Genomic DNA, 15545 nt, shown 5'->3' on the forward strand with positions numbered 1-15545 from the left:
GTAGTAGTGATTGGGTCAGTGCTAGATGTTGGTGCACTTGTAATAGTGGTTGGTTCAGTGCTAGATATTGGTGCACTAGTAGTTGTGGTTGGTTCAGTGCTAGATGTTGGTGCTCTATTAGTAGTGGTTGGTTCAGTGCTAGATGCTGGTGAACTAGTAATAGTGGTTGGTTCAGTGATAGATGTTGGTGCACGAGTAGTAGTTATTGGTTCAGTGATTGATGTTGGTGCACTAGAAGAAGAGGAATGGTCTGTGATTGATGTTGGTGCACTAGGCGTAGTGGTTGGTTCAGTGCTATATATGTGTGCACTTGTAGTAGTGGTTGGTTCAGTGCTAGATGTTGGTGCTCTTGTAGTAGTAGTTGGGTCTATGCTAGATGCTGGTGCACTAGTAGTAGTGGTTGGACCTGTGATAGATGTTGGCGCACTTGTAGTAGTGGTTGGGTCTGTGATAGATGTTGGTGCACTAGTAGTGGTTGGGTCTGTGATAGATGTTGGTGCACTTGTAGTAGTGGTTGGTTCAGTGCTAGATGTTGGTGCACTTGTAGTAGTGGTTGGGTCTATGCTAGATGTTGGTGCACTAGTAGTAGTGGTTGGGTCTGTGATAGATGTTGGTGCACTAGTAGTTGTGGTTGGTTCAGTGCTAGATGTTGGTAAACTACTAGTAGTGGTTGGGTTTGTGCTAGGATTTGGTGCACTAGTAGCAGTGGCTGGGTCTGTGCTAGATGTTGGTGCACTAGTAGCAGTGGTTGGGTCTTTGCTAGATGCTGATGCACTAGTAGTAGTGGTTGGTTCAGTGCTATATGCTTGGGCACTTGTAGAAGTGGTTAGGTCTGTAATAGATGCTGGTGCACTAGTAGTAGTTGTTGGTTCAGTGATTGATGTTGGTGCACTAGTAGTAGTGGTTGGGTCTGTGATAGATTCTGTTGCACTAGTAGTAGTGGTTGGGTCTGTGATGGATGCTGGTGCACTACTAGTAGTGGTTGGTTCAGTGCTAGATGTTGGTGCACTAGTAGTAGTAGTCGGTTCAGTGCTCGATGCTGGTGAACTTGTAGAAGTGGTTGGTTTAGTGCTAGATGTTTGTGCACTAGTAGTAGTGGTTGGTTCAGTGAAAGATCTTGGTGCACTAGTTGTAGTGGTTGGGTCTGTGATAGATGCTGGTGCACTAGTAGTAGTGGTTGGTTCAGTGCCAGATGCTGGTGCCTTTGTAGTAGTGGATGGTTCAGTGCTAGATGTTGGTGCACTAGTAGTAGTGGTTGATTCAGGGCTAGATGTTGATGCACTAGTAGTAGTGGTTTGTTCAGTGATAGATGTTGGAGCACTAGTAGTAGTGGTTGCTTCATTGCTAGATGTTGGTTCACTTGTAGTAGTAGTTGGTTCAGTGCTAGACGTTGGTGCACTAGTAGAAGTGGATGGGTCTATGCTAGATGTTGGTGCACTAGTAGTAGTGGTTGGGTCTGTGATAGATGCTGGTGTACTAGTAGTAGTGGTTGGCTCAGTGCTAGATGCTGGTGAACTTGTGGTAGTGGTTGCTTCAGTGCTAGATGTTGGTGCACTAGTAGTAGTGGTTGGTTCAGTGCTAGATGTTGATGCACTAGTAGTAGTGGTTTGTTCAGTGATAGATGTTGGAGCACTTGTAGTAGTGGTTGGTTCATTGCTAGATGTTGGTGCACTTGTAGTAGTGGTTGGTTCAGTGCTAGATGTTGGTGCACTAGTAGTAGTGGCTGGGTCTATGCTAGATGTTGGTGCACTAGTAGTAGTGGTTGGGTCGGTGCTAGATGTTGGTGCACTAGTAGTATTGGTTGGTTTAGCGCTAGATGTTGGTGCACTAGTAGTAGTTGTTGGGTCTGTGCTAGGTGTTGGTGCACTAGTAGCAGTGGTTGGGTCAGTGCTAAATGCTGGTGAAATTGTAGTTGTGGTTGGGTCAGTGCTAGATGCTGGTGCACTTGTAGTAGTAGTTGATTTAGTGCTAGATGTTGGTGCACTAGTAGAATTGGTTGGTTCAGTGATAGATGTTGATGCACTAGTAGTAGTGGTTGGTTCAGTGCTAGATGTTGGTGCACTAGTAGTAGTGCTTGGGTCAGTGCTAGATGTTGGTGCACTTCTAGTAGTGGTCGGTTCAGTGCTTGATATTGGTTCACTAGTAGTAGTGGTTGGTTCAGTGCTAGATGTTGGTGCACTTGTAGAAGTGGTTGGTTCAGTGCTAGATGTTGGTGCACTAGTAGTAGTGGTTGGGTCTGTGCAAGGTGTTGGTGAACTAGTAGCAGTGGTTGGGTCAGTGCTAGATGCTGGTGTGATTGTAGTTGTGGTTGGGTCTGTGATAGATGTTGATGCATTAGTAGGAGTCGTTGGGTCTGTGATAGATGATGGTGCACTAGAAGTAGTGGTTGAGTCTGTGATATATGTTGGTTCACTTGTAGTAGTGGTTGGTTCAATGCTAGATGCTGTAGCACTTGTAGTAGTGGTTGATTCAGTGCTAGATGTTGGTGCACTAGTAGAATTGGTTGGTTCAGTGATAGATGTTGATGCAGTAGTAGTAGTGGTTGGTTCAGTGCTAGATGCTGGTGAACTAGTAGAATTGGTTGGTTCAGTGCTAGATATTGGTGCACTAGTAGTAGTGCTTGGGTCAGTGCTAGATGTTGGTGCACTTGTAGTAGTGGTTGGTTTAGTGCTTGATATTGGTGCACTAGTAGTAGTGGTTGGTTCAGTGCTAGATGTTGGTGCACTTGTAGTAGTGGTTGGTTCAGTGCTAGATATTGGTGCACTAGTAGTAGTGGTTGGTTCAGTGCTAGATGTTGGTGCACTAGTAGTAGTGGTTGGTTCAGTGCTAGATGTTGATGCACTAGTAGTAGTGGTTGGTTCAGTGCTAGATGCTGGTGCACTTGTAGTAGTGGTTGGTTCATTGCTAGATGTTGGTGCATTTGTAGCAGTGGTTGGTTCAGTGCTAGATGTTGGTGCACTAGTAGAAGTGGATGGGTCTATGCTAGATGTTGGTGCACTAGTAGAAGTGGTTGGGTCTGTGATAGATGCTGGTGCACTAGTCGTAGTGGTTGTTTCAGTGCTAGATGCTGGTGCACTTGTAGAAGTGGTTGGTTCACTGCTAGATGTTGGTGCACTAGTAGTAGTGGTTGGTTCAGTGCTAATTGTTGATGCACTAGTAGTAGTGGTTGGTTCAATGATAGAGGTTGGAGCACTTGTAGTAGTGGTTGGTTCATTGCTAGATGTTGGTGCATTTGAAGTAGTGGTTTGTTCAGTGATAGATGTTGGTGCACTAGTAGTAGTGGCTGGGTCTATGCTAGATGTTGGTGCACTAGTAGTAGTGGTTGGGTCGGTGATAGATGTTGGTGCACTAGTAGTATTGGTTGGTTTAGTGCTAGATGTTGGTGCACTAGTAGTAGTTGTTGGGTCTGTGCTAGGTGTTGGTGCACTAGTAGAAGTGGATGGGTCTATGCTAGATGTTGGTGCATTAGTAGTAGTAGTTGGGTCTGTGATAGATGCTGGTGTACTAGTAGTAGTGGTTGGTTCAGTGCTAGATGCTGGTAAACTTGTGGTAGTGGTTGGTTCAGTGCTAGATGTTGGTGCACTAGTAGTAGTGGTTGGTTCAGTGCTAGATGTTGATGCACTAGTAGTAGTGGTTTGTTCAGTGATAGATAATGGAGCACTTGTAGTAGTGGTTGGTTCATTGCTAGATGTTGGTGCACTTGTAGTAGTGGTTGATTCAGTGCTAGATGTTGGTGCACTAGTAGTCGTGGCTGGGTCTATGCTAGATGTTGGTGCACTAGTAGTAGTAGTTGGGTCGGTGATAAATGTTGGTAAACTACTAGTTGTGGTTGGTTTAGTGCTAGATGTTGGTGCACTAGTAGTAGTTGTTGGGTCTGTGCTAGGTGTTGGTGCACTAGTAGCAGTGGTTGGGTCAGTGCTAGATGCGGGTGAAATTGTAGTTGTGGTTGGGTCAGTGCTAGATGCTGGTGCACTTGTAGTAGTAGTTGATTCAGTGCTAGATGTTGGTGCACTAGTAGAATTGGTTGGTTCAGTGATAGATGTTGATGCACTAGTAGTAGTGATTGGTTCAGTGCTAGATGTTGGTGCACTAGTAGTAGTGCTTTGTTCATTGCTAGATGTTGATGCACTAGTAGTAGTGGTTGGTTCAGTGCTTGATATTGGTGCACTAGTAGTAGCGGTTGGTTCAGTGCTAGATGTTGGTGCACTTGTAGAAGTGGTTGGTTCAGTGCTAGATGTTTGTGCACTAGTAGTAGTGGTTGGGTCTGTGCTAGGTGTTGGTGAACTAGTAGCAGTGGTTGGGTCAGTGCTAGATGCTGGTGTAATTGTAGTTGTGGTTGGGTCTGTGATAGATGTTGATGCATTAGTAGTAGTCGTTGGGTAGGTGATAGATGCTGGTGCACTAGAAGTAGTGGTTGAGTCTGTGATATATGTTGGTGCACTTGTAGTAGTGGTTGCGTCTGTGCTAGGTGTTGGTGAACTAGTAGCAGTGGTTGGGTCAGTGCTAGATGCTGGTGTAATTGTAGTTTTGGTTGGGTCTGTGATAGATGTTGATGCATTAGTAGTAGTCGTTGGGTCTGTGATAGATGCTGGTGCACTAGAAGTAGTGGTTGGTTCAGTGCTTGATATTGGTGCACTAGTAGTAGTGGTTGGTTCAGTGCTAGATGTTGGTGCACTTGTAGTAGTGGTTGGTTCAGTGCTAGATATTGGTGCACTAGTAGTAGTGGTTGGTTCAGTGCTAGATGTTGGTGCACTAGTAGTAGTGGTTGGTTCAGTGCTAGATGTTGATGCACTAGTAGTAGTGGTTGGTTCAGTGCTAGATGCTGGTGCACTTGTAGTAGTGGTTGGTTCATTGCTAGATGTTGGTGCATTTGTAGTAGTGGTTGGTTCAGTGCTAGATGTTGGTGCATTTGAAGTAGTGGTTTGTTCAGTGATAGATGTTGGTGCACTAGTAGTAGTGGCTGGGTCTATGCTAGATGTTGGTGCACTAGTAGTAGTGGTTGGGTCGGTGATAGATGTTGGTGCACTAGTAGTATTGGTTGGTTTAGTGCTAGATGTTGGTGCACTAGTAGTAGTTGTTGGGTCTGTGCTAGGTGTTGGTGCACTAGTAGAAGTGGATGGGTCTATGCTAGATGTTGGTGCATTAGTAGTAGTAGTTGGGTCTGTGATAGATGCTGGTGTACTAGTAGTAGTGGTTGGTTCAGTGCTAGATGCTGGTAAACTTGTGGTAGTGGTTGGTTCAGTGCTAGATGTTGGTGCACTAGTAGTAGTGGTTGGTTCAGTGCTAGATGTTGATGCACTAGTAGTAGTGGTTTGTTCAGTGATAGATAATGGAGCACTTGTAGTAGTGGTTGGTTCATTACTAGATGTTGGTGCACTTGTAGTAGTGGTTGATTCAGTGCTAGATGTTGGTGCACTAGTAGTCGTGGCTGGGTCTATGCTAGATGTTGGTGCACTAGTAGTAGTAGTTGGGTCGGTGATAGATGTTGGTAAACTACTAGTAGTGGTTGGTTTAGTGCTAGATGTTGGTGCACTAGTAGTAGTTGTTGGGTCTGTGCTAGGTGTTGGTGCACTAGTAGCAGTGGTTGGGTCAGTGCTAGATGCGGGTGAAATTGTAGTTGTGGTTGGGTCAGTGCTAGATGCTGGTGCACTTGTAGTAGTAGTTGATTCAGTGCTAGATGTTGGTGCACTAGTAGAATTGGTTGGTTCAGTGATAGATGTTGATGCACTAGTAGTAGTGATTGGTTCAGTGCTAGATGTTGGTGCACTAGTAGTAGTGCTTTGGTCAGTGCTAGATGTTGGTGCACTTGTAGTACTGGTTGGTTCAGTGCTTGATATTGGTGCACTAGTAGTAGCGGTTGGTTCAGTGCTAGATGTTGGTGCACTTGTAGAAGTGGTTGGTTCAGTGCTAGATGTTTGTGCACTAGTAGTAGTGGTTGGGTCTGTGCTAGGTGTTGGTGAACTAGTAGCAGTGGTTGGGTCAGTGCTAGATGCTGGTGTAATTGTAGTTGTGGTTGGGTCTGTGATAGATGTTGATGCATTAGTAGTAGTCGTTGGGTAGGTGATAGATGCTGGTGCACTAGAAGTAGTGGTTGAGTCTGTGATATATGTTGGTGCACTTGTAGTAGTGGTTGCGTCTGTGCTAGGTGTTGGTGAACTAGTAGCAGTGGTTGGGTCAGTGCTAGATGCTGGTGTAATTGTAGTTTTGGTTGGGTCTGTGATAGATGTTGATGCATTAGTAGTAGTCGTTGGGTCTGTGATAGATGCTGGTGCACTAGAAGTAGTGGTTGGTTCAGTGCTTGATATTGGTGCACTAGTAGTAGTGGTTGGTTCAGTGCTAGATGTTGGTGCACTTGTAGTAGTGGTTGGTTCAGTGCTAGATATTGGTGCACTAGTAGTAGTGGTTGGTTCAGTGCTAGATGTTGGTGCACTAGTAGTAGTGGTTGGTTCAGTGCTAGATGTTGATGCACTAGTAGTAGTGGTTGGTTCAGTGCTAGATGCTGGTGCACTTGTAGTAGTGGTTGGTTCATTGCTAGATGTTGGTGCATTTGTAGTAGTGGTTGGTTCAGTGCTAGATGTTGGTGCACTAGTAGAAGTGGATGGGTCTATGCTAGATGTTGGTGCACTTGTAGTAGTGGTTGCGTCTGTGATAGATGCTGGTGCACTAGAAGTAGTGGTTGTTTCAGTGCTAGATGCTGGTGCACTTGTAGTAGTGGTTGGTTCAGTGCTAGATGTTGGTGCACTAGTAGTAGTGGTTGGTTCAGTGCTAGATGATGATGCACTAGTAGTAGTGGTTTGTTCAATGATAGATGTTTGAGCACTTGTAGTAGTGGTTGGTTCAGTGCTAGATGTTGGTGCACTTGTTGTAGTGGTTGGGTCTATGCTAGATGTTGGTGCACTAGTAGTAGTGGTTGGGTCTGTGATAGATGTTGGTGCACTAGTAGTAGTGGTTGGTTCAGTGCTAGATGTTGGTAAACTAGTAGTAGTGGTTGGGTTTGTGCTAGGATTTGGTGCACTAGTAGCAGTGGTTGGGTCTGTGCTAGATGTTGGTGCACTAGTAGCAGTGGTTGGGTCTGTGCTAGATGTTGATGCACTAGTAGTAGTGGTTGGTTCAGTGCTAGATGCTGGTGCACTTGTAGAAGTGGTTGTGTCTGTAATAGATGCTGGTGCAGTAGTAGTAGTTGTTGGTTCAGTGATTGATGTTGGTGCACTAATAGTAGTGGTTTGGTCTGTAATAGATGCTGTTGCACTAGTAGTAGTGGTTGGGTCTGTGATGGATGCTGGTGCACTAGTAGTAGTGGTTGGTTCAGTTCTAGATGTTTGTGCACTAGTAGTAGTGGTTAGTTCAGTGCTAGATGCTGGTGAACTTGAAGTAGTGGTTGGTTCAGTGCTAGATGTTTGTGCACTAGTAGTAGTGGTTGGTTCAGTGAAAGATGTTGGTGAACTAGTTGAAGTGGTTGGGTCTGTGATAGATGCTGGTGCACTAGTAGTAGTGGTTGGTTCAGTGCCAGATGCTGGTGCCCTTGTAGTAGTGGATGGTTCAGTGCTAGATGTTGGTGCACTAGTAGTAGTGGTTGATTCAGTGCTAGATTTTGATGCACTAGTAGTAGTGGTTTGTTCAGTGATAGATGTTGGAGCACTAGTAGTAGTGGTTGCTTCATTGCTAGATGTTGGTTCACTTGTAGTAGTAGTTGGTTTAGTGCTAGATGTTGGTGCACTAGTAGTAGTTGTTGGGTCTGTGCTAGGTGTTGGTGCACTAGTAGGAGTGGTTGGGTCAGTGCTAGATGCTGGTAAAATTGTAGTTGTGGTTGGGTCAGTGCTAGATGTTGGTGCACTAGTAGTAGTAGTTGGGTCTTTGATAGTTGCTGGTGCACTAGTAGTAGTGCTTGGGTCTGTGCCAGATGTTGGTGCACTTGTAGTAGTGGTTGGTTCAGTGCTAGATGCTGGTGCACTTGTAGTAGTGGTTGGGTCTTTGATAGATGCTGGTGCACTAGTAGTAGTGGTTGGGTCTGTGATAGATGTTGGATCACTTGTAGTAGTGGTTGGTTCATCGCTAGATGTTGGTGCACTTGTAGCAGTGGTTGGTTCAGTGCTTGATATTGGTGCACTAGTAGTAGTGGTTGGTTCAGTGCTAGATGTTGGTGCACTTGTAGAAATGGTTGGTTTAGTGCTAGATGTTGGTGCACTAGTAGTAGTGGTTGGGTCTGTGCTAGGTGTTGGTGAACTAGTAGCAGTGGTTGGGTCAGTGCTAGATGCTGGTGTAATTGTAGTTGTGGTTGGGTCTGTGATAGATGTTGGTGCACTAGTAGGAGTGGCTGGGTCTATGCTAGATGTTGGTGCACTAGTAGTAGTGGTTGGGTCGGTGATAGATGTTGGTGCACTAGTAGTATTGGTTGGTTTAGTGCTAGATGTTGGTGCACTAGTAGTAGTGGTTGGGTCTTTGATAGATGCTGGTGCACTAGTAGTAGTGGTTGGGTCTGTGATAGATGTTGGATCACTTGTAGTAGTGGTTGGTTCATCGCTAGATGTTGGTGCACTTGTAGTAGTGGTTGGTTCAGTGCTAGATGTTGGTGCACTAGTAATAGTGGCTGGGTCTATGCTAGTTGTTGGTGCACTAGTAGTAGTGGTTGGGTCGGTGATAGATGTTGGTGCACTAGTAGTATTGGTTGGTTTAGTGCTAGATGTTGGTGCACTAGTAGAATTGGTTGGGTCTGTGCTAGGTGTTGGTGCACTAGTAGCAGTGGTTGGGTCAGTGCTAGATGCTCGTGCAATTGTAGTTGTGGTTCGGTCAGTGCTTGATGTTGGTGCACTTGTAGTAGTGGTTGGTTCAGTGGTAGATGTTGGTGCACTAGTAAAAGTGGATGGGTCTATGCTAGATGTTGGTGCACTAGTAGTAGTGGTTGAGTCTGTTTTAGATGCTGGTGTACTAGTAGTAGTGGTTGATTCAGTGCTAGATGCTGGTGCACTTGTGGTAGTGGTTGGTTCAGTGCTAGATGTTGGTGCACTAGTAGTAGTGGTTGGTTCAGTGCTAGATGTTGATGCACTAGTAGTAGTGGTTTGTTTAGTGATAGATGTTGGTGCACTTGTAGTAGTGGTTTGTTCAGTGCTAGATGCTGGTGCACTTGTAGTATCGGTTGATTCAGTGCTAGATGTTAGTGCACTAGTAGAATTGGTTGGTTCAGTGCTAGATGTTGATGCACTAGTAGTAGTGGTTGGTTCAGTGCTAGATTTTGGTGCACTAGAAGTAGTGCTTGGGTCAGTGCTAGATGTTGGTGCACTTGTAGTAGCGGTTGATTCAGTGCTTGATATTGGTGCACTAGTAGTAGTTGTTGGTTCAGTGCTAGATGTTGTTGCACTAGTATAATTGGTTGGTTCAATGATAGATGTTGATGCACTAGTAGTATTGGTTGGTTCAGTGCTAGATGCTGGTGCACTAGTAGAATAGGTTGGTTCAGTGCTTGATGTTGGTGCACTAGTAGTAGTGCTTGGGTCAGTGCTAGATGTTGGTGCACTAGTAGTAGTGGTTGGTTCAGTGCTTGATATTGGTGCACTAGTAGTAGTGGTTGGTTCAGTGCTAGATGTTGGTGCACTTGTAGTAGTGGTCTGTTCAGTGCTATATAATGGTGCAAAAGTAGTAGTGGTTGGTTCAGTGCTAGGTGTTGTTGCACTAGTAGTAGTGGTTGGTTCAGTGCTAGATGTTGATGCACTAGTATTAGTGGTTGGTTCAGTGCTAGATATTGGTGCACTAGTAGTAGTTGTTGGGTCTGTGATAGATGTTGTTGCACTAGTAGTAGTGGTTGATTCAGTGCTAGATGTTAGTGCACTAGTAGTAGTGATTGGGTCAGTTCTAGATGTTGGTGCACTTGTAGTAGTGGTTGGTCCAGTGCTAGATGTTGGTGCACTAGTAGTAGTGGTTGGTTCAGTGCTAGATGTTGATGCACTAGTAGTAGTGGTTGGTTCAGTGCTAGATATTGGTGCACTAGTAGTAGTTTTTGGGTCTGTGATAGATGTTGGTGCACTAGTAGTAGTGGTTGATTCAGTGCTAGATTTTGGTGCACTAGTAGTAGAGATTGGGTCAGTGCTAGATGTTAGGGCACTTGTAGTAGTGGTTGATTCAGTGCTAGATACTGGTGCACTAGTAGTTGTGGTTTGTTCAGTGCTGGATGTTGGTGCACTACTAGCAGTGGGTGGTTCAGTGCTAGATGTTGGTAAACTAGTAGTAGTGGTTGGTTTAGTGATAGATGTTGGTGCACTAGTAGTAGTGATTGGTTCAGTGATTGATTTTGGTGCACTTGGAGTAGTGGTTGATTCAGTGCTAGATATTGGTGCTATTGTAGTAGTGGTAGGTTCAATGCTAGATGTTCGGGCACTTGTAGTAATGGTTGGGTCTGTGCTAGATGCTGGTGCACTAGTAGTGGTTGGGTCTGTGATAGATGTTGGTGCACTAGTAATAGTGGTTTGGTCTGTGATAGATGTTGGTGCACTAGTAGAAGTGATTGGGTCTGTAATAGATGTTGGAGAACTTGTAGTAGTGGTTGGTTCAGTGCTAGATGTTGGTGCACTTGTAGTAGTGGTTGGGTCTATGCTAGACGTTGGTGCACTAGTAGTAGTGGTTGGTTCAGTGCTTGATATTGGTGCACTAGTGGTAGTGGTTGGTTCAGTGCTAGATGTTGGTGCACTAGTAGTAGTGGTTGGGTCTGTGCTAGGTGTTGGTGCACTAGTAGCAGTGGTTGGGTTTGTGTTATATGTTGGTGCACTAGTAGCAGTGGTTGGGTCTGTGCTAGATGCTGGTGCACTAGTAGTAGTGCTTAGGTCATTGCTAGATGTTGGTGCACTTGTTTTAGTGGTTGATTCAGTGCTAGATGTTGGTGCACTAGTAGTAGTGATTGGAGCAGTGCTAGATGTTGGTGCACTTGTAGTATTGGTTGGTTCAGTGCTAGATATTGGTGCACTAGTAGTTGTGGTTGGTTCAGTGCTAGATGTTGGTGCTCTACTAGTAGTGGTTGGTTCAGTGCTAGATGTTGGTAAACTAGTAGTAGTGGTTGGTTCAGTGTTAGATGTTGGTGCACTAGTAGTAGTGATTGATTCAGTGATTGAAGTTGGTGCACTAGGAGAAGAGGTTGATTCAGTGCTAGATATTGGTGCTATTGTAGTAGTGGTTGGTTCAGTGCTAGATGTTCGAGCACTTGTAGTAGTGGTTGGGTCTGTGCTAGATGCTAGTGCACTAGTAGTGGTTAGGTCTGTGATTGATATGTGTGCACTATTAGTAGTGGTTGGGTCTGTGATAGATGTTGGTGCACTAGTAGAAGTGATTGGGTCTGTGATAGATGTTGGTGCACTAGTAGTAGTGGTTGGTTCAGTGCTAGATTTTGGTGCACTTGAAGTAGTGGTTGGGTCTATGCTAGATGTTGGTGCACTAGTAGTAGTGGTTGGTTCAGTGCTTGATATTGGTGCACTTGTAGTAGTGGTTGGTTCAGTGCTAGATGTTGGTGCACTAGAAGTAGTTGTTGGGTCTGTGCTAGTTGTTGGTGCACTAGTAGCAGTGGTTGGGTCTGTGCTAGATGTTGGTGCACTAGTAGCACTGGTTGGGACAGTGCTAGATGCTGGTGCACTAGTAGTAGTGGTTGGTTCAGTGCTAGATACTGGTGCACTTGTAGTAGTGGTTGGGTCTGTGATAGATGTTGGTGCACTAGTAGAAGTGGTTGGTTCAGTGATTGATGTTGGTGCATTAGTAGTAGTGGTTTGTTCAGTGCTAGATGATGGAGAACTAGTAGTATTGGTTGGTTCAGTGATAGATTTTGGTGCACTAGTAGTAGTGGTTATTTCAGTGCTAGATGTTGGTGCACTAGTAGTAGTGATTGGGTCTGTGATAGATGTTGATGCACTAGTAGAGGTGGTTGGGTTAGTGCTAGATGTTGGTGCACTAGTAGTAATGGTTGGGTCCTTGATAGATGTTGTTGCATTTGAAGTAGTGGTTGCTTCAGAGCTAGATGCTGGTGCACTCGTAGTAGTGGTTTGTTCAGTGCTAGATGTTGGTTCACTGGAAGTAGCTGTGGTTTGTTCAGTGCTAGATGTTGGTGCACTAGTAGTGGTGGTTGGTTTTGTGCTAGATGTTGATGCAGTAGTAGTAGTAGTGGTTCGGTCTGTGCTAGATGTTGGTGCACTTGTAGAAGTGGTTGTTTCAGTGCTAGATGTTGGTGCACTAGTAGTAGTGATTGGTTCAGTGCTATATGTTGGTGCACTAGTAGTAGTGGTTGGGTCTGTGATAGATGTTGGTGCACTGGAAGAAGCAGTGGTTGGGTCTGTTTTAGATGTTGGTGCACTAGTAGCAGTGGTTGGTTCAGTGCTAGATGTTGGTGCACTAGTAGTAGTGGTTGGTTCATTGATAGGTGTTGGTGCACTAGTAGTAGTTGTTGGATCTGTGATAGATGCTGGTGCACTACTAGTAGGGGTTGGTTCAGTGCTAGATGCTGGTGCACTTGTAGTAGTGGTTGGTTCAGTGCTAGATGTTTGTGCACTAGTATGTGTGGTGTGTTCAGTGATAGATGTTGGTGCACTAATATTAGTGATTGGGTCTGTGATAGATGCTGGTGCACTAGTAGTAGTGGTTGGTTCAGTGCTTGATGTTGGTGCACTTGTAGTATTGGACGGTTCAGTGCTAGATGTTCGTGCACTAGTAGTATTGGTTGGTTCAGTGATAGATGTTGATGCACTTGTAGTAGTGGTTTGTTCAGTGATAGATGTTGATGCACTAGTAGTAGTGGTTGGTTTAGTGCTAGATGTTGGTGCACTTGTAGTAGTGGTTGGTTCAGTGCTAGATGTTGGTGCACTAGTAGAAGTGGTTGGTACATTGATAGATGCTGGTGCACTAGTAGTTGTGGATGGGTCTATGCGAGATGTTGGTGCACTAGTAGTAGTGGTTGGGTCTGTTATAGATGTTGGTGCACTAGAAGTAGTGGTTGGTTTAGTGCTAGATGTTGGTGCACTAGTAGTAGTGGTTGGGTCTGTGCTAGGTGTTGGTGCAATTGTAGTAGTTTTTGGGTCTGTGCTAGATGTTCGTGCAATTGTAGCAGTGGTTGGGTCAGAACTAGATGCTGGTGCATTTGAAGTTGTGGTTGGGTTTGTGATAGATGTTGGTGCACTAATATTAGTGGTTGGGTCTGTGATAGATGCTGTTGCACTAGTAGTAGTGGTTGGGTCTGTGATGGATGCTGGTGCACTAGTAGTAGTGGTTGGTTCAGTGCTAGATGTTTGTGCACTAGTAGTAGTGGTTGGTTCAGTGCTAGATGTTGGTGCACTTGTAGTAGTGGTTTGTTCAGTGATAGATGTTGGTGCACTAGTAAAAGTGGTTGGTTCAGTGCTAGATAATGGTGCACTAGTAGTAGTGGTTGGTTCAGTGCTAGATGTTGGTGCACTAGTAGTAATGTTTGGTTCATTGCTTAATGTCGGTACAATTGTAGTATTAGTTGGTTCATAGTAAGATGTTGTTGCACTGGTTGTTGTAGTAGTTGGTTCAGCGTAAGACGTAGGTGTATTAGTCGTAAAAGTTGGTTCATTGCTAGATAATGGTATACTAGTAGAATTGGTTGGTTCAGTGGTTGCTGTTTGTGCACTTTTAGTGGTGGTTTGTTCAGTCGTAGACGTTGGTTCACTTGTAATAGTGTTTGGTTCAGTGGTAGATGTTGGTACACTAGTAGCTGTGGTTGGTTCAGAGTTAATTTCTTCTACTTTGTCACTTGTAGTGGTTGATGCTGTGGATTGAGATGATGCAATAGTATCAGAAGAGATGAGTACGGATGACGATGAACGGTTTCTAGTAGAACTAGTTGAAGTTGTTGACTTACTTGTTGTTGTCTCTAAAACGAAATGCAATTTCAATCGTTTAAATGAGAAACAAAACATTTGGTGCAATAAGTAAATGAGTAAACAAATGTGTTTAATTTTAAATACATCGATATAAAAAGGCCTATTTATTGTGCTTTCATTTGTTCGAGTGTATACTTATTCGAGTGTATACTTGCTTTAATATGTATCCGTTACCTATCTGTACGCAGTATATTTCAGGCGCCCATTGTCCATTACCCTCACAATGCAATGTAGTTGTGGTAGAGTTAACCTCAAAACCAGCATTACACTGCACTTCCGCGGTGGCTTTATAAAGCGTTGATTGGTAGGTCACAACTCCATTTGTAAGAGAGGGTGGAGCTTTGCAATCTGAAATTAGATTGTTGATAGGTATTATCATGGATCATGTGCTACCCATTTTTGTGATACAAAATTGATGTACGCATGAATGACATGGTCGCATCAATTTTTGAAATACTTTACATTTATGAGTACTTTTGTTACTTAAACATGTATTGTGCGTTGTTGCTATGGCTATAAGTCGGTTCCGTTTAGATGAAGGATATAAAGTTTATAATAAAATGTGTATTGATTAAAAGATTATTATAGCATTGTTTATCAAAACGATGCCCCCTTCAACGAGCTAACGCAAAGCATGGATGTCATTATGAAAGTACATTATAACATGTTATATATGTCAACTCCATCATATATTAATTACTAAAGTTAAATTGAAATAAATAGTAGCGCACCTATCTCGCTGCATTTTCCAGGGGCACTCCATATGCCGTCACTTTCACAAGTAATGACATCATTATCGTCAGACACGAAAAATCCGCTAGAACAATTGATGCTTGCAGTGGCACCATATAGTGTACTTCCGGTGAGAGCTGTGACGATTCCATTCGGAATAACAGGAACGGCTCCACAATCTGAAAATTTATATAATGAAAGAGCCTTTTCGCATACATATTTTACTTAAATCTTTTTAAATTATTCATTCGTTAAATTTGGATCATGTTTATATATTTTAATAACATATGAAACACTACTCTAAGGACATGATCTTACAGTAATGTATAAGTTCAAATGAAACTAAGTGAACTTTTCAAACATATCAGTTAGTCAAAGTCTCGATCTATTTTGAAAACTCATGCGGTCTGTTCTTAGCTCTGGTCGTGAAGTATTGGATTTAAATGAATAGTCTTTAAATTGAAAGATGTTTACGCTGTTTCCAGCTATTGGTCGATGTTAGGTTTAAGTGTACTCGATAATAAAATAAACCAAAAATAATCTCAGTTTCGATCATTTGGGTGTACAAATCTTATTTATAAACGGGTGGTAAATGTACTGAAAATGAGTTAAAGGATTATAACCTGATCCTTTTATACCCAATTAAGTTTGTTTACATAATGTATACAAAGACAAGCAGTTTCGTTGATGTATGTTTGTTCAGGGAGTAGAAGATGTGAACGTTTTAATACATATCGCTAAGTAACGGATTTCAGATTTGTTTCACAATTTGTTAACTAAATCAGAGGTAAAATTATAGTGTTTGTGCAATTATTTAATTCCAGACTTAATTAACCGGTTTATTATTACCAAAATGTAGAATTGCAATAACCCGTCTCAGAATATCTGCCAATAGGCTTAATGTGATGCAGGAAAATGGCATAAACCTGGAACGACTCTATATTTAAA

General features: G+C 43.4%; 1 protein-coding gene across 1 annotated transcript; it reads right to left on the minus strand.

Moving 5' to 3' along the window:
- Positions 1-210: 210 nt before the first annotated feature.
- On the minus strand, positions 211-14628 carry LOC127870739 (mucin-2-like). Its single transcript, XM_052413179.1, has 10 exons — positions 14597-14628; positions 12041-12162; positions 11057-11239; positions 5339-7462; positions 4895-4966; positions 3345-4315; positions 2999-3036; positions 1829-2139; positions 1338-1507; positions 211-231 (listed from the first exon to the last, which is right to left on the minus strand). The coding sequence occupies exons 1-10, from the start codon at positions 14626-14628 to the stop codon at positions 211-213; spliced, it is 4044 nt and encodes a 1347-aa protein (XP_052269139.1).
- Positions 14629-15545: the final 917 nt, after the last annotated feature.

The sequence above is a fragment of the Dreissena polymorpha genome, chromosome 3, assembly GCF_020536995.1.
Source record: "Dreissena polymorpha isolate Duluth1 chromosome 3, UMN_Dpol_1.0, whole genome shotgun sequence".
Lineage (NCBI taxonomy): Eukaryota > Metazoa > Mollusca > Bivalvia > Myida > Dreissenidae > Dreissena > Dreissena polymorpha.